This window comes from Bidens hawaiensis, unplaced genomic scaffold (assembly GCF_021521415.1).
Source record: "Bidens hawaiensis isolate Kalapana, Puna unplaced genomic scaffold, B.hawaiensis_p1.1 tig00005588_1, whole genome shotgun sequence".
Lineage (NCBI taxonomy): Eukaryota > Viridiplantae > Streptophyta > Magnoliopsida > Asterales > Asteraceae > Bidens > Bidens hawaiensis.
Window position 1 is genome coordinate 1,040,683 of NW_027491362.1, and position 25,146 is coordinate 1,065,828.

At 36.7% G+C, this 25,146-nt stretch overlaps 2 protein-coding genes across 2 annotated transcripts; one reads left to right on the forward strand and one right to left on the reverse strand.

Moving 5' to 3' along the window:
- Positions 1-16,568: 16,568 nt before the first annotated feature.
- On the forward strand, positions 16,569-18,020 carry LOC143630187 (DNA repair protein recA homolog 3, mitochondrial-like). Its single transcript, XM_077099264.1, has 3 exons — positions 16,569-16,754; positions 17,021-17,238; positions 17,687-18,020. Exons 1-3 carry the CDS (start codon positions 16,679-16,681, stop codon positions 17,777-17,779), a joined length of 387 nt encoding a protein of 128 aa, XP_076955379.1. The 5' UTR covers positions 16,569-16,678; the 3' UTR covers positions 17,780-18,020.
- Positions 18,021-19,310: 1,290 nt separating this feature from the next.
- On the reverse strand, positions 19,311-25,063 carry LOC143630246 (CRM-domain containing factor CFM3, chloroplastic/mitochondrial-like). The gene is made up of 10 exons (XM_077099314.1): positions 24,996-25,063; positions 22,239-23,170; positions 21,580-21,988; positions 21,249-21,379; positions 20,807-21,160; positions 20,364-20,520; positions 19,990-20,282; positions 19,815-19,874; positions 19,606-19,719; positions 19,311-19,512 (listed from the first exon to the last, which is right to left on the reverse strand). Exons 2-10 carry the CDS (start codon positions 23,142-23,144, stop codon positions 19,471-19,473), a joined length of 2,466 nt encoding a protein of 821 aa, XP_076955429.1. The 5' UTR covers positions 23,145-23,170; positions 24,996-25,063; the 3' UTR covers positions 19,311-19,470.
- Positions 25,064-25,146: the final 83 nt, after the last annotated feature.

Here is a 25,146-nt window from a genome sequence, read left to right on the forward strand (position 1 = left end):
TTTATCCAAAAGTCACATCCAAATTTATGAGCCAAACAATTATTGATTAATGTTGTGACATTATACTTGAAAGCTAAGAGCATTTAATTCATTACATGTTTTGGTGTCGGCTGCTTTATGTCATCTTCAAATAGAGAGATACTTTTGTGTGGAGACTCACGTTAGCTAAAGCAGTCCGCCTTGTTTAAAGTCTTGTTATTGACGAAACGAAATGTATCAAAATAAATTTCTTATGGGGTGGAAATGGTCAAATCTCTAAAATGTGTTGAATTTGATGGGAGAAAATTATAACACCCAAAGACAAAGACACCACACACAAATACAAATGTACAAGCGTATTATACGAGTAGTGGTAGCGTTTTAAAGACAATAGCACCCTAAGACAAGGCAACCGAAGGTTTTAGATTAATGAGCCTGGTTTTTCTATACAAATAATGTTTTAAAGATTATAACACAAATTTATGGACATTAGTAATAGCTTTAATCTAGCAACATGATTTGGAAATCGACCAGTGTGAAAAGTTGTATATCGGGTATGTGGAAAAACATTGCATATATCACCTCAGTCCTGGAATACGAGATCATCAATTTAGTGGAACTGATCAAAGAGGTAGTGGGAAACAACGACCCCGTTTACTTTTGACTTGACAATCGAACAAATCAAGATAAGCTCAAAGAACTGTTCACAAAATTATTTTTGCTATGCTGCTTTAACATGGAGTTGGAGCAATGTTTAAATGACACAGAATGTCTAAAACTATAGCAATGTCTTGCCCTCCTATACATCTCTATAAGCTAAGAAAAAGATGAATGGAGGTGGATAGGTGACGATTCAGGTGAGATTCCTGTAAAGTTAATCCTGGGATGATTGAGAATAATTTAATGACGGAGGAGGGTATTTTCACGATTTAATCAAATGGGCCATGTTAGAGATTAATTGTTTCGGGTGGAGGACGCCTAAAATAGAATTCCTGCGATGCTAGAATTGTCAAAGCGAGGCGCTCATACAAATTTCGCCGTATGACTAATGTGTGGAGATGTGGATGAGGAGACAATTGCATACTAGTCAACTGCCCATTTGCGAAGTGTTTATGGCTTTGGGTATGCTAATATGCTCTCATTGTGTAAGAAGAGAAAAACTAAGTGGCCTAAATGAAATTTATATGAACCATATATGATTACTATTTAGTTATTGTTATTATTTTTTTCAAGTGGACTTGAAGTACAAGGTAACAGTGAAGAAGAGAAAAAAAATTGTTTTAGAGAATTTCTTGTATTTATGTTAATTCACTCTTCAAATAGCAATAAAGTTTTATAAATATTTTTGTTTAAGTTAAATTAAAAAAAAATCAGTAAATAGTAACCTAAATACATATATATTACACGTAGTTCACTTAGTTTTAAAAACTATTAACATTTGTAAATATTTTTTACAAGACTACTACACATAAATGGAGTTTCTTTAAAGAAATAAAAAGTTTAATCGATTTCTTGGTTATTATAAGACGAATTTAAATATATAGTATTAAGATATTGTATTAGCATTAGTATTGTAGCCATTGGCCTTCTGACACAAGACCTGGTAATGACGTTAAGACTGAGATCTTGTGATCTCAAGTTCGAAAACTTAAAATGGTTTTCTCATAGTGGTGGGTTTCTCCCTAATGTTTCTGAGTGAGTCAGACATGAAACGTCAAAATCGGTATAGTCGATTTATATATTGTCTCAAAAAGGCTTACTCGGGTATCGAGAGTAGTTTTAAACACGGTTAAAAAAACATTAGTATTGTATACGAATAAAATAGGGACTAGCAACAGGCCAGCAGCCGTAGTTCAGTGCTTCAGTAGTCGCCACCCTGACAATATTAAATGCAATCGTCAATTGGGCTGGGCCGGATATTTAATGCCAACAATAAAGTGCTGGCTCGGAAGGCCCACATATCTTCATTATTTATTACACTTTGTTTCTATTCATCAAACATTGTTTTATGATGCTAAACTATTACTAATTTACTATAAAAAGAATTAGTTTATTTTTATAAACGATTGGCTGCTAGGTTTTAGTAGGATTTTTTTTATATAAATACTGTGTAGTCGTATTATTATTAGAGCTAATAATACTTTTTATTTCTAAAACAACAAATTATTTTTGTGTACGAAGTTTTCTCATACGACCATATGGGTCTTAAAACTCAAAATACATTAAATTGATTGTCTCCAACTTCAAATCCATTTAAGTTAAGTCGCCACATCTCATCCATAGTATCTTGTTTCTTGATAACGTACTACCTTTTTGTATTGTTGTGCATGTGGCTTTTACATAATTAATTGTTCTTTGGATGGTTCACTATAACCGTACTTCAATTGTAATTTATGTCACAAATAGAGAGATGCGTATGACAAGTTTTACTTGTATATATTTGGGAGCTTCTAAATGTCATCAATAAGTGGTATACAGGCATTGAGTGATTTTATGTTTCACTGTATAAAACGATTATACTTTATAGATTTACTAGCATAAAATTGTTATGCAAAGGAACTGATATATGAACTACTCATGGCTTTTGAATGTAACAAAGATATATACATGTTGCATGAGGTGCCCGTTAAATATTGTTCGTTGGGCCACATATGCAAGAAATATCTTTAGAATAAGAGCATTTGATCAGATTTTTAGATTAAGAAAATGAAAAAATCACTTTTCTATAAATTTACTTTTAGATTAATCTCTTAACATCTTTTTGTTACTTTTCTATTTTTTTCTATTCTTAAGTACAAACCCAAATGTTCAAAGATAGAATACTAAAAATGTAAATAGTGAATCTATGTAGGAATGGATATACGGATTAAAAAGAAAGAAATCTTTAAAACTTGAAGATTAACTTAGAAGAAGAGCTTTGCTTATCTTGATGGCATCAATCAACATTCATGCTCGAGGCTTGAGTTTTCTTTAGCCAACGTATTTATAATTCTTGGTTTATTTTATCTCCATGGAAATTCTCATTTTCTTTTTCATAAAAAATGATCTTTATACTTACACTTAAAACGGTTCAATTATTTGCGTCTAACACATTTGTTTAAATTGGGTGTTTGCAACCATGTTTCGCTAATTTTGGCTTCAATTTGATATTCAAGAGGTTAATGAGAATGGATTTGAGATTTAAGAACTCAATTTTAACTTGTTATGACATGTGACCGTAAGACAAGACTTCCGAAACAACAATGAATGGTTACAAAATAATTCGGGTTTCCGTATTCATAAACTACTAAACCTAGGTTGGTTCCTTAAAAAAGTGATGTATATCATCCCCGAAAATCTTGATTGCTTCCCTTGAAAATTTTGTTAAGCCCACCATTTGCTTTTTTTGAAAACAATCAGGGGTTCATATAACTCTAATACCAATCAGCACAAGGAAAAGGAAGTTTAATTTTAGGTTGAATCTAAGGGGGTGGGGGTGGGGGTGGGGGTGGTTCTACACTCATCACTTGCAACACCCAATGGCAATGTGCCACCTCACCCACCACTTTCCATCACTAGTGATGAAATTTTAGTGGGGGTGATGGTGTGATAAGTTTTTAATTGGTTTAATAACACACCCTTTATAATTATTTAATTGGTTTAATAACCCTCCCATCACTTGCAAACCCACTCCCACCCTTGCATCATCTCACCTCTATCGTATTCACCGGCAGAAAGTCACATATGCGAAGAAGCAACGCAAAGCTCCGTCGAACAAGCAGCTTTCGGCGAAGATGACGTCACAGGCTAACGGATTGACGACTGAGAGCGTGTTTACAGCGATAGAGAAGAAGGTGGAGGAACGGTGGAAGGCGATTGAGGCTGAGCGATCGACGATGTACGATCCGGTGGTGGCCATCACAGTCAAATTTTTATTCCTCAACGGTTGGCCAACGGTCAGTTTCTCGAGGCTGACCACGTGATGGCCATCACGACCGCACCCCCATCACGAGTGATGGGGGACCGGCGGCGGTGTTCAAACACCCGTCACGGACCACCTCGTCTCCCCTAATAGAATAACTTATTTATGATTGAATAATATAAAATATTGTTGGATTTAATGGTCGGTTCGGGTCAAGTCAACGCGGACCGACCCGAATGTGACCCGGTATGAGTTACACCGGGGGTAACAAAATATAAACCCACTTAAACGTTAACTGGGCCCGACACAATCACATAAAAGGATAAATTGGTGGATTAGGCTTTGATTTAACATTTGGGCTTAAAGCCCAATGGGGTTTAATTGTTAAACCCTAATATCATTCTTATAAATAGATAAATATGATTCTAATTATGGATAACCTTAAAAACAACAAACCCTAATCACCTCCATCTTATTCAGCCGTCGCCGGCGCCGTTTTCCGACGACCCGGTTTTCCGGAGAGGTCATTTCCCGGCCATCTAAGCATTCCGGCAACTGCCATTGTTGTGGTACCATAACTGCTTTGCTGTTACAGTTGTTTAGCACCACCACTGCAGCTCACCATCGCCATCCTAAGTCACCGGACCACCACCGCAAGTCGCCGGAGCTCCGCTGTCTTCATTTCTTTGGCCAGTTGCAGTTGTCTGACGCCGGAGCTGCTCTTTCCAGCTACAGCCGCACGTCGTAGCTGCTGCCCGCTGCTCACAGCCGCTGTCCGCCGCTACAGTCAGTCGCCGCCACTGAGTCGCCGGAGTTCTTGGTTCTTTGATTGTGTCATCTAGCTCATCTCGTTAGCCCTCGGTGTCTTCCCGGTTTCGATAACCGGGGTATATCGATAAACTAATCTATGGTTGTTTTATTATATTTTTAATCATACTCGTTTAACGTTGTAATCGGATCCGGGTCTTGGGTTTCGGTTTTGGTTCATTTACTCGTATAATCTTTCCGCTGCGTTTTTATAACTCGTGTATATGTTTGTATATTAATATTGATTAATATCTATTGAAACGAACTATTAACTAAAACGGGTTTAAAATACTTGACCGTTTTCGTTCCGAACCACCGTTGAAACCCAACAGTGGTATCAGAGCCGCGGTTACAACGTACGAGTCGATCCCGGTTCATTTAAAACCGGATCTACATCTTAAACTTTAAATCGTTTAAAGTTTTGATCTAGATTTATTTTTGGGTAATTTTAGATTTGGTGAAAGTTTTGTTTATTTTATTTGACCAAGTCAAAACGACCCAAAATTTTATTTATTTTGAATATGTAAATCCGGCCCTGACTTATGTTTGTTTGGTTGTGTTTGGTTGTTGAGCTTGTTTTTGGCCATATCGATGGTTTAAAAGTTGTAAACGGTTATTATTTATTTTTCGGTTTTCTTTTGGCCATAAAGATGGTTCAAATTTGTAATAGGGCAAATCATTGTTAGTTTATAAATTTGTAATAAATAAGACGCGAAGATAACCGAGGACGAGCTCAAGGATTTCTTGGAGTTAGTGGGAGTTCGGGCAAGATGACGGGATGCACGAAGAAGTCCATCCTTGTGGTTGTTTTGTGTTGTGAACCCCTTGACCCGATCGGTCTCCCTAATTGGCTCTAGCGAGACCGATCACCTTTTGGCCATAAGGATTTACATATTATTATTTGTTATTGTGGTTGCTTGGATTGTTTATAATAGGATTATAATATCACCGACCTAATACCAAATAAATTTGAAAATAAACATTTTACTAACCAATTATGTTTTGCAAATTAAAAATGTTTTGATTTCCAAAACTAATAACTTAATAGTTTTCTATTAACTTAAAATTGGTTAGTTATATCGCGACAAACTTAGTTTTTAATAGGTTATTTAAAACTAAGTATCCTGAGAGATGAAAGGGTTCATCAATTCGTCCCGATAATAAATACAGTAAAATTTGATTTTTACTCTATTTTGTAATTATAAAATTAATCCCAATTTAAACCAATAGTTTATGCCAATCCTACTACAAGTCACACTTGAGGCATACTGCGAAATTTCGAGAGTTTGGAGCTACAGCACCGCACTTGTTTTCTAGCCTATCCCATCAAGGTGAAAGCGTTTCGTTGATACATCCGGCCCTTTCACACGTCACTATACTAGGACAACTATTACTTTACTCTCCTGTTACGTGCTAAAGCTGTCTGGAGACTTAAAGTGGGCAAAGATGAGGCTAAACGTATCTATACAGACAATCGTTGTCTCTATAGGCCTCATAAACCGAGAGTTGTGCTCTATTCACAATTGGGAATCGTTGTCAGTCTGCCTAACCACTTATTAATGTTGTGTGCTACAGCTGCCTTCAATAACTGGAAGCCGGATTCTCATGCTCCTATTTCATTAATGTTATTGGGTCATTAATAATGGGACTATAACGTCGAAAATACTAATTAAATTTACTTTTGCTTAATTAATCAGATGTCGTCAAACGAAAACTCACGCTACGCCCTTAAGACTATCCTTGAGAAGGATAAACTGAACGGTACCAACTTCATCGAATGGCACCGCAACTTGAGACTTGTTCTCACCATGGCAAAGCGCCAGTATGTTCTCGATGGACCTGTTCCAACCGAGCCTGAAAACAACACAGTCGCTGCTCGAAAAGTTCTTGAGAAGCATAAGGATGACTCGGCTGATGTCTCCTGCATTATGCTAGCCACCATGACTTCTGAGCTTGCTAAAGGCTTGGAAGACTTTGGTGCCTATGAGATGCTTGAGCAACTCAAGGGCATGTTCCAGAAACAAGCCCCTCAAGAACGTTTCGACACCATGAAACAACTCATTAGTTGCAAGATGGCAGAGGGGTCTCCCGTCAGTGCGCATGTTCTTAAGATGAAGGGGCACATCGATCAGCTCAAGAAACTTGATTATCCCCTGCTCGATGAGATGGCAGCTGATTTCATTCTCAACTCTCTCCCCAACTCTTATGACCAGTTCGTAATGAATTTCAACATGAATGGTTGGGTGAAGACAGTGTCGGAGCTTCATAACATGCTCAAGACGGCTGGGATGAACATTCCTTCAAGGACCAATCAAGTTCTAATGATTCGATCTGCTGGTGTCAAGAAGCCTAATCCCAAGAACCGGGGTTATAAGGGTAAAGGCAAGAAGAATGTTACTGTTGCTGCCAAGGTTGCCACCAACACTGACAAGAAGGTTGCAAAGCCACCACCGCCGCCCTTTGAGGAGCGCCAGTGCTACAAATGCAACCAGATGGGGCACTGGATGCGAAACTGCCCCGAATACCTTGCTGAGATCAAGATGAAGAGAGCCAATGGTGAAGGCTCTTCTCGAGGTATTTCCATATACGTTATTAAACTTTTCACTGTCTCTAGCAACACATGGGTATTTGATACCGGATGTGATTTCCACATCTTTAATGTCTTGCAGGAGCCTGAGAAGTGGAGGAAACTGAATAAAGGCAGCATGGAACTCATCGTTGGAGATGAGAAGAGAGTATCAGTTCTGGCAACTGGAGTATTTCATTTTACTTGTCCATCTAGCCTAGTTTTTCTTTTGAATAATTATTTGTATGCTCCTGGTTTGACCAGCAACATCGTTTCAGTTTCTTTACTGTTTGAACAAGGTTTTAAGTACGTGTTTTAATGGCATATCTATTTCTGCTTACTTAAATGACACATCTTTTATCTCGAGGCTAAACCTTGAAATGATATATATATTAGATTGATGTTCAAACTAATAATAACGTATATATAATCTTTCAAAACGTATCAGATCTGGCATCAATGATACATTTCTATGGCATTGCCAACTTGACCACATAAGCAAGGCAAGAGTTAAAAGACTCCAATCCGAAAGGATTCTTGAATCCACAGGACCGGACTCTTTTGACAATTATGAGTCTTGCTTAGCTGGCAAACTCGCCAAAGACTTCTTCACTCATAAAAGTGAACGAGAAAGAGATCTGTTAGGACTCATACATATTGATGTATGTGGACCTTTCAGAACCACGCCTAGAAACCATGAAAGATACTTTGTTTCTTTTGTCGACGATTATAGTCGATACGCTTATGTGTATCTTACGAAACACAAGCATGAATCTTTTGAAAAGTTCAAAGGGTTTCAAAACGAAGTGGAAAACCAACTTGGTAAAACCATTAAGATACTTCGATCAGATCGAGGTGGAGAGTATCTCAGCTCAGAGTTCATCACTCATCTAAAAGAGCGTGGAATTGTTTCACACCTCACTCCACCTGGCACACCCCAACATAATGGCGTGAGCAAGAGGAAGAATCGAACCTTGCTAAACATGGTTTGAACGATGATATGTAGAACTAACTTGCCTCACTCCTTTTGGAGCTTCGCCCTTATAACCGCCTCCTGCATTCGTCAAATACTACTATCAAAGCGACTATTACTTCTTTCATCCTGATACAAATATGAATTCTATCAAGAGGAAAGGCAACTTCCTCGAGAAAGAATTTCTCGATCGAGGAACTGGAGATAACATTGTCGATCTTGAAGAAATTCAAGAATCACAATTAACCGCTGAGGAAGTTGGAATGTCTTATCAACAAGTTGTTGCTGACACATCAGACATAATCACGAGCGTTTCAGAAGTAGTAGGACTCTCGTACCAAATTCTAAATACCTATGCCATTTAGATGGTCCCAAACTCTTATTAGTAGCCGAATCTAACGACGAACCTATTAACTACAAATCTGCAATCTTGGATCTGGAATATGAGAAATGGCAAGATGCCATGAACGCCGAGATGCAATCTATTCATGACAATCAAGTCTGGAACTTGATTGAGCTACCCCCCGAAGGTCGGGCAATAGGGAGCCATTGGATTTTCAAACGAGCATCTCGTAGTTGGAATCTACATTTTGATGAGAAAATCAAAGAGTTTGATTTTATCAAAAATGAAGATGAGCATTGTGTTTACATAAACGCTAGTGGGATCACTATATCATTCCTCATGCTGTATGTGGTTGATATACTGATAATTGGAAACAACATTCCTATGCTTAAGGAAGTTAAGCACTGGTTGGGATCTTGTTTCACAATAAAAGATCTTGGTGAAGCTGCTTATATTCTGGAAATCAAGATCTACCAAGATAGATCAAAGCAGCTTCTAGGGCTAAGTTAAAGTACATACAGTCATGACACGCTTCTCAATGGACAACTCTAAGATAGGAGCTGTTCTATTGCTAAAGGAACCGTTTTAGCAAATCGCAATCTCCGGCAACGGACATGCAAGCAATTCCATATGCTTCATCGATTGGCTATGTCATGTACGCTATATTATGCACTAGAACTGACGTCTCGTATGCGTGTTTGGAGGAGTGGAAGAAGAGCTCACCGTAAGATGTTACACTGACGCTAACTTCCAGAATGACCGAGATGTTTCTCGCTCATAATCTGCTTGGATGAAGAAATTCATAGCCAACCTCGATCTGGTTCCAAGTTTAGGAAAAGGATCGACGTAATATGTGATAACACAGGTGCTATTGCTCAAGCCAAAGAGCCCAATTATCATCACATGGCCAAGCACATTTTTAGTTCCACTATATACGAGAAATACTGGAACAAGGTGACATCATAATAAGCAAAGTAGACACAGATCAAAAACTAGCTGACTCGTTCACTAAGCCGATGACTCAGGACAAGCATACGGATGCTATCGGGCTTAGACTTGCTAGTGTTTATTTTGATTTAGTATTTGGATGTATGAACATTTAAACAGTTGTACTTTTTCAGTTCACTTTTGATTTAATGGTTAAATGCAAATGTTGAATAATACAACTGTGTTCGTTATAATACGTTTAATCCGTGAATATTGTATTCTAAATTATCCGTAGTCGGTCAGACTAGTGGGAACGATTCTGAATTAAGACTATTCTGACTTTGGACTCAAGCAGTTGACTTCCAAACTCACAGACCTCATTATGAATGACGTTGGATGTAACTCGCATCAAATCATCTTCATGGATCTTGATCATAAGATGTTTTGATAATAGTATGCTCATTTAGTATCCTAGACCTGAGATACATATTAGAACTTTCGTTTACCGAGGAATATTCTTTGATCATGTCAACCGCTGTTGCGTAACTGCCAGCCATAAATGCATTGATTGGGATTGTTCTGGAGTTTAGTGGGAATTGTATGTAGTCAAGATGAGATTTTGTACTCTTACATTAAGATGTAACAGTTAGACATATTGGCGCCCTCGTTGATTCAAACTGGTAAAGTGTGAGGCCTCACCCAAACTTATTGTGTGTTTGATTGGACCACTTTGACTCTATATCGAGAATTACAATAATTGAACGCTATATGAGATTGATTTGATCCATGTCTCATTGTTCAATTAATGTCTTATACAGAAAGGATAGATGACAACGATTACTATAAATTCATTATCTTGCAATAAGGTATTCCAAGATACTTTGGTTATTGATTTAAAAATGTCATATTTGGTTGGGGACAGCTATGTGTAGCTAGAACGCCTCTGGCTGTTGGCGTTGTGATACTTGACCCAAATCCATCCAACTGGGAGACTGTTGGATTTAATGGTTGGTTCGGGTCAAGTTAACGCGGACCGACCCGAATGTGACCCGGTATGAGTTACACCGAAGGCAACGAAATATAAACCCACTTAAACGTTAACTGGGCCCGACACAATCACATAAAAGGATAAATTGGTGGATTAGGCTTTCATTTAACATTTGGGCTTAAAGCCCAATGGGGTTTAATTGTTAAACCCTAATATCATTCTTATAAATAGATAAATATGATTCTAATTATGGATAACCTTAAAAACAACAAACCCTAATCACCTCCATCTTATTCAGCCGTTGTCGGCGCCGTTTTCCGACGACCCGGTTTTCCGGCGAGGTCATTTTCCGGCCATCTAAGCATTCCGGCAACTGCCATTGTTGTGGTACCATAACTGCTTTGTTGTACAGTTGTTTAGCACCACCACTGCAACTCACCATCGCCATCCTAAGTCACCGGACCACCGCCGCAAGTCGTCGGAGCTCCGCTGTCTTCATTTCTTTGGCCAGTTGCAGCTGTCCGACGCCGGAGCTGCTCTTTCCAGCTACAGCCGCACGTCGTAGCTGCTGCCCGCTGCTCACAGCCGCTGTCCGCCGCTACAGTCAGCCGCCGCCGCCGCCGCTGAGTCGCCGGAGTTCTTGGTTCTTTGATTGTGTCATCTAGCTCATCTCGTTAGCCCTCGGTGTCTTCCCGGTTTCGATAACCGAGGTATATCGATAAACTAATCTATGGTTGTTTTATTATATGTTTAATCGTACTCGTTTAACGTTGTAATCGGATCCGGGTCTTGGGTTTTGATTTTGGTTCATTTACTCGTATAATCTTTCCGCTGCGTTTTTATAACTCGTTTATATGTTTGTATATTAATATTGATTAATATCTATTGAAACGAACTATTAACTAAAACGGGTTTAAAATACTTGATCGTTTTCGTTCCGAACCACCGTTGAAACCCAACAAATATCACTAAACAAAAAAAACACATACACCTATTTTATCCCGTTTTATAGCATATTCATTCATTCATCGCATTTAGGACCTATCACGAAATATAACATGGTTCATTCGATTTATGTTGATGATTATCTCATCCATAGACCATTAATGTGCTATTTATAGCTAGCCTTACAAAGAAAAATGATAGAAGCTTTGCAAGAAAATAATAGCAAATAACTAGTAACATCAGTACTACTCTTAACCTAGAAGATCATGGCCCGCTAATTAATATCAACAATTCAAGATGATTCAAAGACAACTACTACTCAGTACTCTCGTTGCCCACTTGCCCGTCGATGCTTCTACGTGTACAAGAATACGTCATATATCATATTAATTGTATTATTTTTTCCAACAGCATATTAATTGTATATAAAATAAGTCATCAAAATACCAAAACTAATATAGTTAAAGTGATGCGGGAACTTGGAAGCAGCTTATTTATGCCACTCGTTATTCGTCAAGGGGATGGACTAATTCACTTCTAAGGTATTTTTTGTTGCATGTAATTATTATATGAATGAAACAAAATCAAGAGTAACTTAATAAAACAAATCATTCATTTTATTAATAAAAAAAATTACTATCCTCTAAAACTATTTACAACTATTTACCAATCCAAAGTACTTTAATTATAAATATGGCTATCCCGAGCTCCTCTCATCGGTACCAAAACGGTGTTTCCACACATCTTACACCATTACTTCTTTTTTTCCGATGTCGGCTCCAACCTGCTAGGGATGAAATTGGCTTGCGTATCGCCTAGGGCAGAATGGTGTTCCCGTTGGTACGGATTGGTACCAGCTCCATCTTTTGTTCCATTCGGTTCACCCTTAATTAGTAGCAATGTATTACTAACCTTTAATGAGATTTTAATATACGACCCGTCTTTGATAAAACTATTCTTTATGAAATAGACTATATATAACATTTTATAAACATCTTTCAATCCAAAAGGTTATAGTGTAATATGGTCTTTTTTAAAACAATAATATTACAAGATCATCTATAACTTGTTCATTCATCTATATCACTAAAGAATTTGAATATCTGATCAAAATTTGGCAATCAACAAGTAGTTGTTTTATTGATCACACTTATTCTTTCTACAATATGCACAAATTTCCCAATCTGCTCTACAATCATTTACATTCTCTTAACATGTCAAATGAAATCATGAACAACAAAATACAACAAAGATATTATGACCTATCCATTCACATATGCAACTAGCATTCCATCATCTCACTAACACCACTTCAGTTGAAACTAACCCTGGATCCCACACGATCAAACTTCCTATGATTCGATGGCGAACACAAAGGTAAAACCGGAGGCGTAGCAAGAATAGGATTTGCATGACGACTAGAACCACAACCCGAACCACAGTTTACCACACGGTTGTACCTTTGTGTCGGCCTGACGTTGTTTGCATCAGCCACAAGCTCATTGTACTCCTTAGCCACCGACGGTCCAAACCCACCGTACACCTCAGCCCATTTGGCCCTTTGCCCCGGCTCATCCACGAACCTAAGCACCTCCATTTCCGCCCTTGTGTACGCACTTTTCTTGAACTCAACAATCGTGCTTTCACTTACATTTTCAACTTCAGATTCAGTTGAAATAACATCATCAACTTCCGGGCTTAGTTTCAGCCCAACATCCTTCTCATCTACAGTTTCGGAAACTTTTTCATCCTCATCCGAAACCTTCAAACTCACATCGGTTTCTTGAATCCGGTTTTCAACTTTCTCGGTTTCCTTCTTTCGGTAAACATATTTCGCATTAGCAGACATCTTTCTACACCCCTTGTACCCAAATTTCACCTCTGGAATCTGCTTCTTAGATTCACATTTATCTTCAACCACATGATCCTTTAACCCCTTAACCTTCTTCTCATTCAGGCATTTCGTCGAACACCTTACCTGCTGCTTCTTAAACCCTTTATTCCTCTTCTTCTTACCACCATTTTCTTCCTTCTTTTGAAAACCCACATCAGTTTTGTACTTCTGATAACGATTCTTGAACCTGGTAACAGAAGCAGTGGTACCGATCAGAGCTGTGTCATCGATGACTTGAACTTGCAGTGCACATTTGTTGTCCAAACACCTTCTCTTATTATTCATCTCTGAAGGTGGAATTGGAGATAAACCCAGTTGGGTTCCGTCTTCGACGAGAGATTTCGACAACCCAATTGCGAGATTGAAGCCTTTATCGAGTTTCTTGTGAAGGAAAACGGATGACGATTGATCCGCCATGAAAGACTTAAAACAAGCTTTGAGAGTGTGAGAGGATGAAGATGGGTGGTTAATTTGGTAATCAGTTAAAGTGAATCAAAAAGCGGTTGTAGTAGTTAATAGTTTTATACAGGTGACAACAGGCGGGCTTTTTATAACCACTGGAATATTAACAACTATTTAAAACTTGAGTCGACAATATATGCCACTTCCTTTATGGGTTAAATGACGTTAAATGCAAGATTGATTATAATATTAAGAGACTTTAAAATCTTTTACACGCATAATAATTTAAAAAATCAATTTTACATTAAATAAAGATAAGTAAATAGGGGTTAAACAATTTTATTATGATGAGGTGAAGTGAAATGGGGTAAAACATGTGATTTGGTGTCCATATGGAGTTAAGAAACGTGAATGTATACCACATAGCCTTAGTTTAAGAAAAAATGATGGTTGCAAAGTTATATATAGGTTTTTGTTTGATAAATAAGTTTAATATTTACGAAAACTTAAATTATATTCTTGTAAACTGTATATTAGTTGATGAAACGTGAATATCCAAAAGTTAAACCATACACGCAACATAAAATTCTAATAAAAATAATTATGAAGATGTTAATATGAGGATGAAATATGTCACAACAAATGACGATTTGGCCAGTCAGGCCGACCAACTCAGTCAGGTCTTTTAGTTTCTTGGATTTCATATCTATTAGTCTTGTCCAGTTTCCATAAATATTGAAAACGACCAAACCAGCTATGAACATCTTCAGTAGGAATCACGAAAGGATCTTTTCAAATGAGTGCTAATAAGTTTGATACAAATGCTCATATCTTAATCCGGCCCTCGTGTTTTATAATATATTTAATGTTGTATAATGTATCGAATCTTGTGTAAGAAAGTGTCAAGACTTGCAACTACTCAACAATAAGAGATGGTTTCAAGGAATGATTTTAACAAAATGGTAAGTATAAAATTACAGGAGGCACAAATACATCAAACACATTTCACATGTTCAAAAAAGGTGCATCAATTACAATCATATATCAAACGGTGTAGTTTTGATATGTAGGTGTAATGAATTTCGATGCAAAGGTTTACAACATTGCATACAATCCGTAGAGTACTTTGATGCAACAGTTTACAAGGAGACATCAAACTTGCATTTTGGAGTACTAATGCTTTAAAATACCTACGGTGTCTACATGATCGATCATCTGACAAAAAGCTCACAAATACATTTGAGTTTTGATACATAATAGTATTTATGGAATTTTGCAAACACATCAAGCTTCCACGCATCAAAACACTTAAGTTAGCCAACACATAATCAACTTTTGTAATAGTACACGCACACAAAGTTTTATATATATTAAAAAAACAAACAGACATATTTAATTTGTTTTTAACAATACATCAAAATGTTTTACAACGATATATTCAAATGTGCTTTTTTACGCACCCTTATAATAAATACACTTCGAGGCACATTACAAGATACCAACCGGTTAACAAACGAACATACCTTTGATTGGGAAGGATGCTTGTGAATCAGAAGTCACGACCTTAAATCCTCATCGATGTTCAAGTTAAACCAAAAATCAAATCGGTTTAGGTTTTTATGTATAATTAAACTAAATATCAAGAAATCAACAGATTAATTAACAAAGGAATATACTTTTGATTGGGAAGGACAGTTGCGAATCAGACATGAGAGCCTTCAATTGGCATCGATGTTGAAAAAGAATAGGGATTAGGGTTACCTTGAGACGATTACTGAGGATGGGGAGGAAGATGGTTAGGCTTTGTAGAACTGATCACCGATGGTTTTGATATAACCCGTTTGAGAGATGGTATCCGAAAACGGATCAAGCCGGGCTAAATCAATGAGAGACCACTATTTAGAAATCAAGCAATCTGGTGGCTTTGAAGGGATGGGGGAGCAACCTGAGAACGACACGTAGGATTTTATGGTAGACAATTATATAGATAGTTAGATTTGACATAAGGCTCTTTGACACATCAAGTCGGTCAAAGACATGGATACAAACAACCTTCTTCAATTATATAAGCTTATTTAATTTACTACTTGAATCTTAATATGATAGGTAATATGACGTCATTATATTTAAAATCAAGGAGGGAAAATATACATGGCAACCTTAATATGACGTTTAATTTAAACAATGGTAAGATCAAATTGTCAAATAATTAAGGTGATTTCATCAAAATAAGACGGTTTCTATAAAATCATTAATTTAAAAAATCGTTTAAATATCAAATATGACGGTTCAAGTTCAACAATCAAATGAGACGCTTATATCAAATTATCAAATAAGACGATTCCATCAAATAAGGTGGTTTCGATAAATTATTTAATTTAAAAAATCGGTTTAAATCTCAAATATGACGGTTCTCATCTAAACCGTCTTAAAAAGTTTTCACAAACCGCGTTATCTAGTGTTTTTGTACTAGTGAGATGACATCTAAAACATCACTAAATGTGTAGTATGCGGGTAACGTCTTAAGAAGTTTTCATTCAGAAATACTAAATCAAATACGTAAACTTTATGTAAACAAAACAGACAATATTAGTCCGTACGAGTAACACGCACCAAATACGCATATAGTTTGGATGATTAAACAAAAGGATGATACTTGTAATTACACATAAGGAGGGAAAAACGAGAAAAACCCATAAACCCTAAAATCAAACCAATCAATCTCCCTCTCAAAATCTCAAAACAAAAGAGGGCAAAAACAATCTGCTTAAACCCTAAATAAAGCTTATCTTGTAGTATACAACAATGGCTTTGATAGCTTTTCATCTAAAGACTACTTCGAAACATATCAATTCTAAAACGCTCATGTGTTATTTTGAGGTACTGTTTCATCTTTAATTTCAACTGTATTTGTGTCAATCATGTATTCATTTAATTTTATTTATTTTTGTATATGCAGGTTGATGTTCAGGCCCATAACAGATGTTTACTGGGATCAACATTTCAGTTTAATAGCTTTTCATCTAAAGGTTATATGATTTTGTTTCCTACATTTCATACTTTAATGCTTATAAAGGTTGAACCTTTACAATGTTATGTGTGAATGATTTAAATAATAAAATTATAAGGTTGAAACTTTATGAATAAGTTAAATTAGGATAGTGCTTAGATAGATTTTATAATGATTAAAACAGGGTTATGCAGAAATGCAAAGTTTTCTACGAAACATACATGTAAAGTTTTTTATTCGATGGCGATGGGCTTACGGGTATAAGATTTTTTTTTCAACGGTTAGGTAAAAAGAAGTCGAAGTCGGATGGAAGTGATTCTGGTGAGGAGAATTTGTCTAAGAAAGACTTAGCTCTAAAGCAAGCAATTGATCAAATTAATACTTCTCATGGAAAAGGATCTATTATGTTTCTTGGTCAGTCTGCGTCTCCTACACAAGTCCCAGTGGTATCTACAGGATCTTTTGCATTGGATATAGCGCTCGGAGTTGGTGGATTCCCAAAGGTATTTTGTTATATAATTTATATTTGCATAGTTGTTTTAAACACATGGTCTTAGTTATATGTATTAGTAGGGGTGTAAATGAGCCGAGCCTGAGCTCAACTAGGCTCGATCTTGGCTCGTTTTGACTTTCGAGAGCTTGAGCTGCGCTCGTTTTGAACTCGTTTTCTAAAGCTCAAACTCGGATTGCGAGTTATTTTTTCAAGCTCGGGATTGGCTCGGGCTTGACTCGTTTATTGTTTATTAATTAATTTATGTATGTTTTAAATAATTTTTAGTATATTTTGAGCTCGACTGTGCGGTGTAAAATTAATACATAGAAGTCCAAAAGACGTAAAACTTAATAAGCTCAGCTTGTTTCGAGCTTTTGAACGATCCGACCTTGAGTACCCCTATGTATCAGTCGAAATGCGAAATCCATATAATAATTAAGTACTTTTTGCTGATGCAGGGACGTGTAGTGGAGATATATGGTCCAGAAGCTTCTGGAAAGACGACTCTTGCTCTCCACGTGATTGCCGAAGCACAGAAACAAGGAGGTTAATTCCTAAGTCTTTCAGAAAGTAAATTATGTTTTTGAATACCGACTTATGCAGAAAATCATTTTCTTTTTTGTAATCTTTTGTTGGTTATTGTGTATTTGTTGATGCTGAGCATGCTCTTGATCCGTCACTAGCTGAAGCTATAGGCGTTAACACTCAGGATTTGCTTTTGTCACAACCGGATAGTGGTGAACAGGCTTTGAGTCTTGTAGATACTATTATCAGAAGTGGTTCAGTTGATGTTGTTGTGGATAGTGTAAGTTTAATCTTTATTTAATATTTTTAGGATTTTTTAAAGAATATTGGATGCAAATTTAGCATACATTGACGCATACATTTGACCAACCTTTTGTTTTCTGATTATGGTTTGATAATGCACTATCAGGTTGCTGCCCTTGTCCCTAAAAGTGAACTTGACGGTGAGATGGGTGATGCACATATGGCAATGCAAGCTAGGCTTATGAGTCAGGCACTTCGTAAATTGAGTCATTCGTTATCTACATCACAAACTATTTTGATCTTCATTAATCAGGTAAAAAAATACGATCTTTCTTTATCGCTGACTCATTTTCAATCATTGGCATTGATAGTTTGATATTTGCTTAAATGCTAATCAGGTAAGGTCAAAGTTGGCTACTTTTGGATTTGGTGGACCCTCTGAAGTGACCTGTGGCGGAAACGCTTTGAAGTTTTACGCATCAATCCGTTTAAATATTCAGAGAATAGGTCTTGTCAAAAAGGGAGAAGAGGTACTGTTTTTTACTGTCTATTTGAATCTCATCTTGCGAATTTGAGTATATTTCATGTTGTTTTATGTGTTATTGACACTTGGAAGCCAAGTTCAGATAAAAGTTATAAAGAACAAGCTTGCTCCGCCTTACCGAACTGCACAATTTGAGCTCGAGTTTGGCAAGGGAATATGCCGTGAGTTAGAACTCATTGAACTTGGTCTTAAACACAAGTTTATTATGAAAGCTGGAGGTGCATATTACAGTATGGAAGATAAAAAGTTTTGTGGTAAAGATGCTATCAAGCGTTACTTAGCTGAGAATTTAACCGTGCGTGATGAATTAGAAACCAAATTACGGGAAAAGCTTATTGAGGAACCAAAAAAGGAAAAAGAGGCGGAAGCAACAGATACTGAAGACATTATTGCCCTTGATTCAACTGATGAAGAGGTGACTGCAGTGGAGGCTTGAGAAATGACTGGTTTGGCCCTCGTAACGTGTTCTCTCTTAATTCCATTGGCTTAAATGTGGTTAAACTAGTCACTAGTCTTACCTGAAAGATGAAAAGATGCCAATGAAGGCTGCTTTGATTTATGAGCGCTTGAGCTACACCATGTTGTAAATATGGTATCTTTGTTTTTGATGTTAAAAGAGTATATTTGAGTTTTGAATGAAAAACAGTCGGTTGTCATTAAGTTTTCTAAGTTGCAGTCTGTTTGTTTTGATTGTTGTGTATAAGATTGTGTTTGGATTCAACTTGCAAATATGACACAATTAACACCCCTAGAAAAAAAATGATTGGCAAACTAATTTCTTTTATACAAGTGTTAAGACTGTTGTGTACAATATTCATCTTAGATTTCAAACAGTGAGGTACACATGATATGATATGCTATGGATCGCATTACTCAGTTTCGGTTACATGGTACATAAACTTTTTTAAGTATCATGATTTGTGTAGAAGCTTATTCACCATCATCATATGTTTCAAGGTATGCCTCTTCATCCTGTAACGGCATACATAACAAGCATCATTATTAACAACATACACACAATTAAATCATTCAAAACATTTAGCACATGCTTTGTTTCACAATTACCTCTCCCGATGCATGATGGTCCTCAGAATCAGATTCTGATTCGGAACCTAAATCGTCTTCTATCCTTGACCTCAATGTCTCCTCATCAACTTCATCTATTCTCTTCATATCCTCCTGCAAAACCAAAAAACCAACAGTTCATGATAATTTACAAAAATACCCTTGTATGCCATTGAAATTGAAGTTACAGAGAATTCCATGAACCATACAAGTTCTGATTTTAACTTCTCAATCATTTTTGATAACTCCAACAAATGATACTTTAAAGCCTGTAAGCATTCAGAAAGCAATGATCATTAGTCATTATCTAATCTTTGAACTATAAACATATTTTAATATTTTATGATTTTATCCCCTTAGAAACATTATTGGATATAGACCTACCTCGCGTCTTTGCAATTCAATTGCTCGAGCTAAAGCTTTCCTTCTAGTCAAAAGATTTTTTGGCTTTATTGCCTTTGGACGTTCATAATTCTTTCCACGATAAACAATGATGGCATAGCCTTTGGTGGTTTTGTCAACCGACACCAAAACTCCACCACTTTCCGCCTCAAGAGAAATAGCCACATGTTTCACATGTGCAAAGCTTTTTCTATCCACCATTATCTTTACTAACTCTCTATACTTCCAATGTAGGTGCATATTTTCAATCGTACCATCAAAAACACCCCGCCTCCCTAAACATTATTAAACCTTTTTTTTTCAAAATAATATAAAAAGGATTAAAGAAAATAATCTAGGTGGGAAAATGTATTTACCTAATTCCAAGAATGGTTTCATACTTAAACCTATCTTACGAAGAGAAAACCTCTCCTCGTCGGTTAGGGTTTCCAAATCGGTAGGAAGTTCGGATGGTTTTAAATATTCTTGAACTTTTGCTAGTGCCCTTTCAGCCTTTTTTATCTTTCCTTTAGCCTGCAATCACGTGAAATATGTAAATGACTAAAATACCCTCGGTCATGAGATAAAAGAATCATCATGACCCAAATTGATATACTCAGTCTTTATAGGCTATAGTTATGAGAATGTAGAAATAGGTAAGTTCATGGAGGAGTGAAATGACTAAAATACCCTTGAACCATGAGACGGGGATCTTAAAAGCCCCATCTCAAGAACCAAATGATATAATCTATCTTTATAACAATGGCAATGGGAAAATAGGCAATTTTGTGGGAGGGATGGGGAAGTTGTTGCAACTTACAAGGGCTAGCTTGTTTTGAAGAAGTTTGACAAGAGAAGTGTGTCTGGCAACGGCTGCTTCCCTCCTCATTTTCTCAATCTCCTCGCTGCTAGGCTCGGTTCCCCATTTTGATGTAGCCGCCATGGTCTCCGCTAGGGTCCCGGAAACTAACGGGCCCTTAACAGCGTTTTTAGTAGTTAAATCAATAAAAGTTGATGCCTTTTCTCGTGCTTTGTCTTCATCTTCTTGGCGGTTAATGCTTAGCTCTTGTGCTGTAGTCAATGTCCTTGTGACATTAGAGGGTAAAAAGTCATTACCCCTGTAAAAGACGATATAATCCTTGTTTCTGGAGACCAGAGTCCCTCCTGTCAGTCTCTAAATCAAACGACCCAAAGGCATTTTAGTCATTTTTAACCAAACAAAGCACACACATTAAAAGAAAAATAAATTTCAAAAATCTAACCTTGAGCTCTTCCGCCATTCTTTCGTTACGCGTGTTCTGCACACCTCGCTTGATGGCTATCTTTGCAATGGAACTTCTTTCCCATAGCTTTGCTATTGCAACTGCAAGGCCTTCCAAATCTCTATTTCTTCCTTTATGGCAATCAAGGGTAATTTAGTCGTTTGACAACAAAAGAATAATAAACTCATCAAGAATTAAGTATTGCTCAAGAAACAATGAGGGTACTCAACCTTTTTACAAAGGTAAGACAAGAAACGTATCAAGAATAAAAAATGAACAAATCTCATAAGGGTAGGTTATAAGTTATAACAGAATGGAAGCTTGTACATACCGAGTGCAAAATGTGGAGGCATTGTTCTTGCAGTCCTACGAATAAAGGTCATCTCCTTATCTCGTAAACCGAGTCTTGTCCCATACGGGAGAAGTCTAAAAGGACGTTTATACTCTTCAACCAAAGCAGGAAGCAAATCTGCATCTATAGGTAGTGGCTCAGGGCCTGACCAATCCTTGAATCGTGGGCCCAATCCATCTAAAACGAGATTGAGCTCTTTTAAATCTAACAATTCTTCTTCAGAAAGATCCTTAACATATCGACCCGCATAATTTATTGATGATTCGTTTTCTGTATGCTTTGATTCATGTTCTGTAAACGATTTCACACAGGGAAGCTTGTAAGCCATTCCTCTGAACAATACAACCGAACTGCCTGATCTCCATATCACTAAACCACCCGTTCTACTCTGTTAGAAAGCAAAAGACGAGGCGATTATGAAACATATTTTAAGAATCCATCAAGAATATAAGCTTTGACTTACTGAAGGTCAAAGGGAGTAAGTAATAATATATTTGATTACCCAGATAATTATACATTTATCTCAGATATTCAGTGTTTTTTCGACAATTTCTCGCCTATTTCTTTAAATCTAATATCTTGCACCTAAGTTATTAGAAAATCATAACCAAACAAAAGGCGAATACCGAGCTACTGACCTCTAAACTTTCATGTGTTCTTTTCATATTCATGGCAGCAGGCCCTTTAAATTTCAACTTCACAATCTCATCGGTTTCCCATTTATCATGTATTGAATCCACTAACTCCTGTGTAATCCCAGCCACACCAACTCTAAATCTTTCCACCATTCTCCCAGCTTTATTCCTCAATCTCTTCAACTCGAACTCGGGTATCAATTTCTCAGCCAACGGTGTATTACTACTATCCCGAAACAAATCTTTCTCTTTTTCCCATGGAACCCTCTCAACCCTTTGACTTTCTTGACCATTATTTGTAACATGTTCATCATCTTCAACAAAAACCCTTTCAAGACTTCTTTTATATACAGCTTTGCGACTCGCCGAGTCACTCACTGTTTTTGATTCGGATAAAGCAAACCCATTACCAATTTCACCACTGTTACTATCTTTTAGTGACTTCCCATCTTCAAAATCAAAACTTTGTTTCTGGGTATTAGTTTTCTGAACCCAAGGTGCAAGCTTTACACTTTGTATGGAATCAAAACTCACTGAGTCACCCGCAAACGAGTTGCTACCGATTCTTGAATCATCTAACACCCTTTCTTCATCTATGAAATTGATTGCAGTTTTGGTTTCTTGTTGTCTTATTTCTTGTTTCTGCCATGGGAATTTGTCACCCAATGAAGTGGGTTTGCGAGACCATTTGTCAAGAACTTGTTCTGAAAAACTTGGTCTTGGTTTTCTTGGGTTCTTCTTTTTGGGGCTAATTTGTTGGGTGTCATGTTGAATTATTTGCTTACTGCAAAACAATTGGAAGTTTGAAGAGCTTGTTCGAGCGGGTGGGATAATGAAATTAAGTGAAAATGGTGATGATGAAGAAGCCATTGATTTATTGTGTTCCGTAGAGATGGGGGTCTTAAGCATTTACATCCCGTTCTCTATCTCCATACCTATAATTTGATCAAAAATCACATTTCCTTATATGAATTATCATTTCTAAAGAACTCACACATCCCATTACCTCACACATCTCATTCCTCATTTCTAACTATATCTAGTTATTATTTTTGGATTTCGGGTTAATCAGTATCCGGTTAGTCGGGTTGGGTCACCATAGCCTAATTCTTGCATTATTATCCACTATTAAAAAAATAAAGATTTCATCAACAACTAAATATATTTATCCAATTAAATTAACAATGCATGACCAATAAGTTGCAATGCCATCAAGCTTGTAACTGGAAGCTTGTATTCTGCAGATACATAAAAAGGAAAGTTATCATAAATAGTGGCGGACCTAGGAAAAAATTTCACAGGGGACGAGGGTCGGTGTTCAAATTTGATAGAGTCGATCGGGATTTTAACATATATATACCTTTAAAAAAAATTCACAGGGGTCGGCCGACACCTACACCATAGGTATAGGTCCGCCACTGATTACATGAACCATGAGACTTACAAGTTACAAGGTCCAAAACATAAATTCCATATCAAATAAATACATTATGCATATTAAATTGCCATATCAAATAACTAGCTATGAACATAATTCTACCAAATCTCTAAGCTTGATAAGGACATAATTACTAGTCAAAAGCCAAAACATGGTCATAAAATATTACACGGCCTCGCAATGTTTTAAAAACCGGTTTTTTAACCTTACTTACCGGGCTGGGCTTAGAAAAGGTTCGACAGGTTGTACCTAGCTTTATGATGTCTTTTTTCTTTACTGTGTATATGTAAACAAAGTCAAATTGTGCAATCTTTATGCAATTCATGTTTGATACGTACCATTTTGGTATATCCAATGAAACAATACAGCCAACAAATCTGGATTTGGTATCTTTGTCTATAACAGAAAGAAAGAAAGAAAGATATGATCTAAATACGCATCAAATGAAACTTAAATAAACAGCTAGTAATGAGTCCTTTATTTATCTTTCACACAAGCTTTTTATCAAATAATGTATATATGTGTGAACCCTCGGGTGGGCAAAAGAAAATTGCACTAATTTTGACGTTATTTTACTAATCTCGTGAAAATAACGTTAAAAGTGGCGGAAGGTTAATAAGGCATCATGTGGTGGCGTTGATAGCCGAAAGACAAGGGCACATGCACCAATCAGCCGGTGTCCCGATGATTGAGTGTTATGTGCCTTATGTCCAAGGCTTGATGCAAAACTACTATCGAGCCAGGGGTCTCACCGGAAGCAGCCTCTCTATCCCTATGGGGTAGAGGTAAGGCTGTCTACATCTTACCCTCCTCAGAACCTACCATAGCATTGCTATTGGTGGGATATACTGAGTACGATGATGATGATGATGATGATGATGATGATGATGATGACGACGACAAGCATTTTATCAAATAGGTGGTGGGCATATATATATATACATAGGGTTTGGATCAAATACAAATGAAATTAACGCGCTAAACATGAGAATCAAGTAGAGTAATTATATTATATATACAAGTTACTCTACTTGACTCTCACGTTTAGCACGTTAATACAAATAATCATCTCAGGAAATATAATTGAATATGGCAAAAGCAGTTTACTTTGTTAACACATAAATCCAATAAGCCCTTTTTCTTTTCTTAATAATATAAGATTTAAACACTATTAATTCTGCCATATATTTGCTCGATGATTTCAATTTAAACTAACCATTTAAGATTGATTTATATCCTACCATTAACCATTCTACAAGCTTAAAAAATCTTTAAACAGTTTAAGGTAGCGAAACAATAAGAGGGATGAATTAAAAGATTACCTGGTGTAGTGTGGTGAAGAAATGATAATAAAAGTGAGACGAATTCAAGTGCGACAGTGTACTGTATGAGGAACTGGATTTCATTCATCATATAGATGTTGTACTATATGCAATACAAGTTATCGTATCAGGAACAAACTTTAATGGGTTA

Excerpts from the sequence above, each read along its gene's own strand:
- LOC143630246 (XM_077099314.1), bottom strand. The coding sequence starts at position 23,144 with ATGCTTAAGACCCCCATCTCTACGGAACACAATAAATCAATGGCTTCT. Across the intron at positions 21,989-22,238 it reads GAACACATGAAAGTTTAGAG|AGTAGAACGGGTGGTTTAGT; the intron begins GTCAGTAGCTCG and ends GCTTTCTAACAG. Across the intron at positions 20,521-20,806 it reads TTCAAAACAAGCTAGCCCTT|GCTAAAGGAAAGATAAAAAA; the intron begins GTAAGTTGCAAC and ends ACGTGATTGCAG.
- LOC143630187 (XM_077099264.1), top strand. The coding sequence starts at position 16,679 with ATGCAGGTTGATGTTCAGGCCCATAACAGATGTTTACTGGGATCAACA. Across the intron at positions 16,755-17,020 it reads TAATAGCTTTTCATCTAAAG|GTAAAAAGAAGTCGAAGTCG; the intron begins GTTATATGATTT and ends TTCAACGGTTAG. Across the intron at positions 17,239-17,686 it reads GAGTTGGTGGATTCCCAAAG|GGACGTGTAGTGGAGATATA; the intron begins GTATTTTGTTAT and ends TTGCTGATGCAG.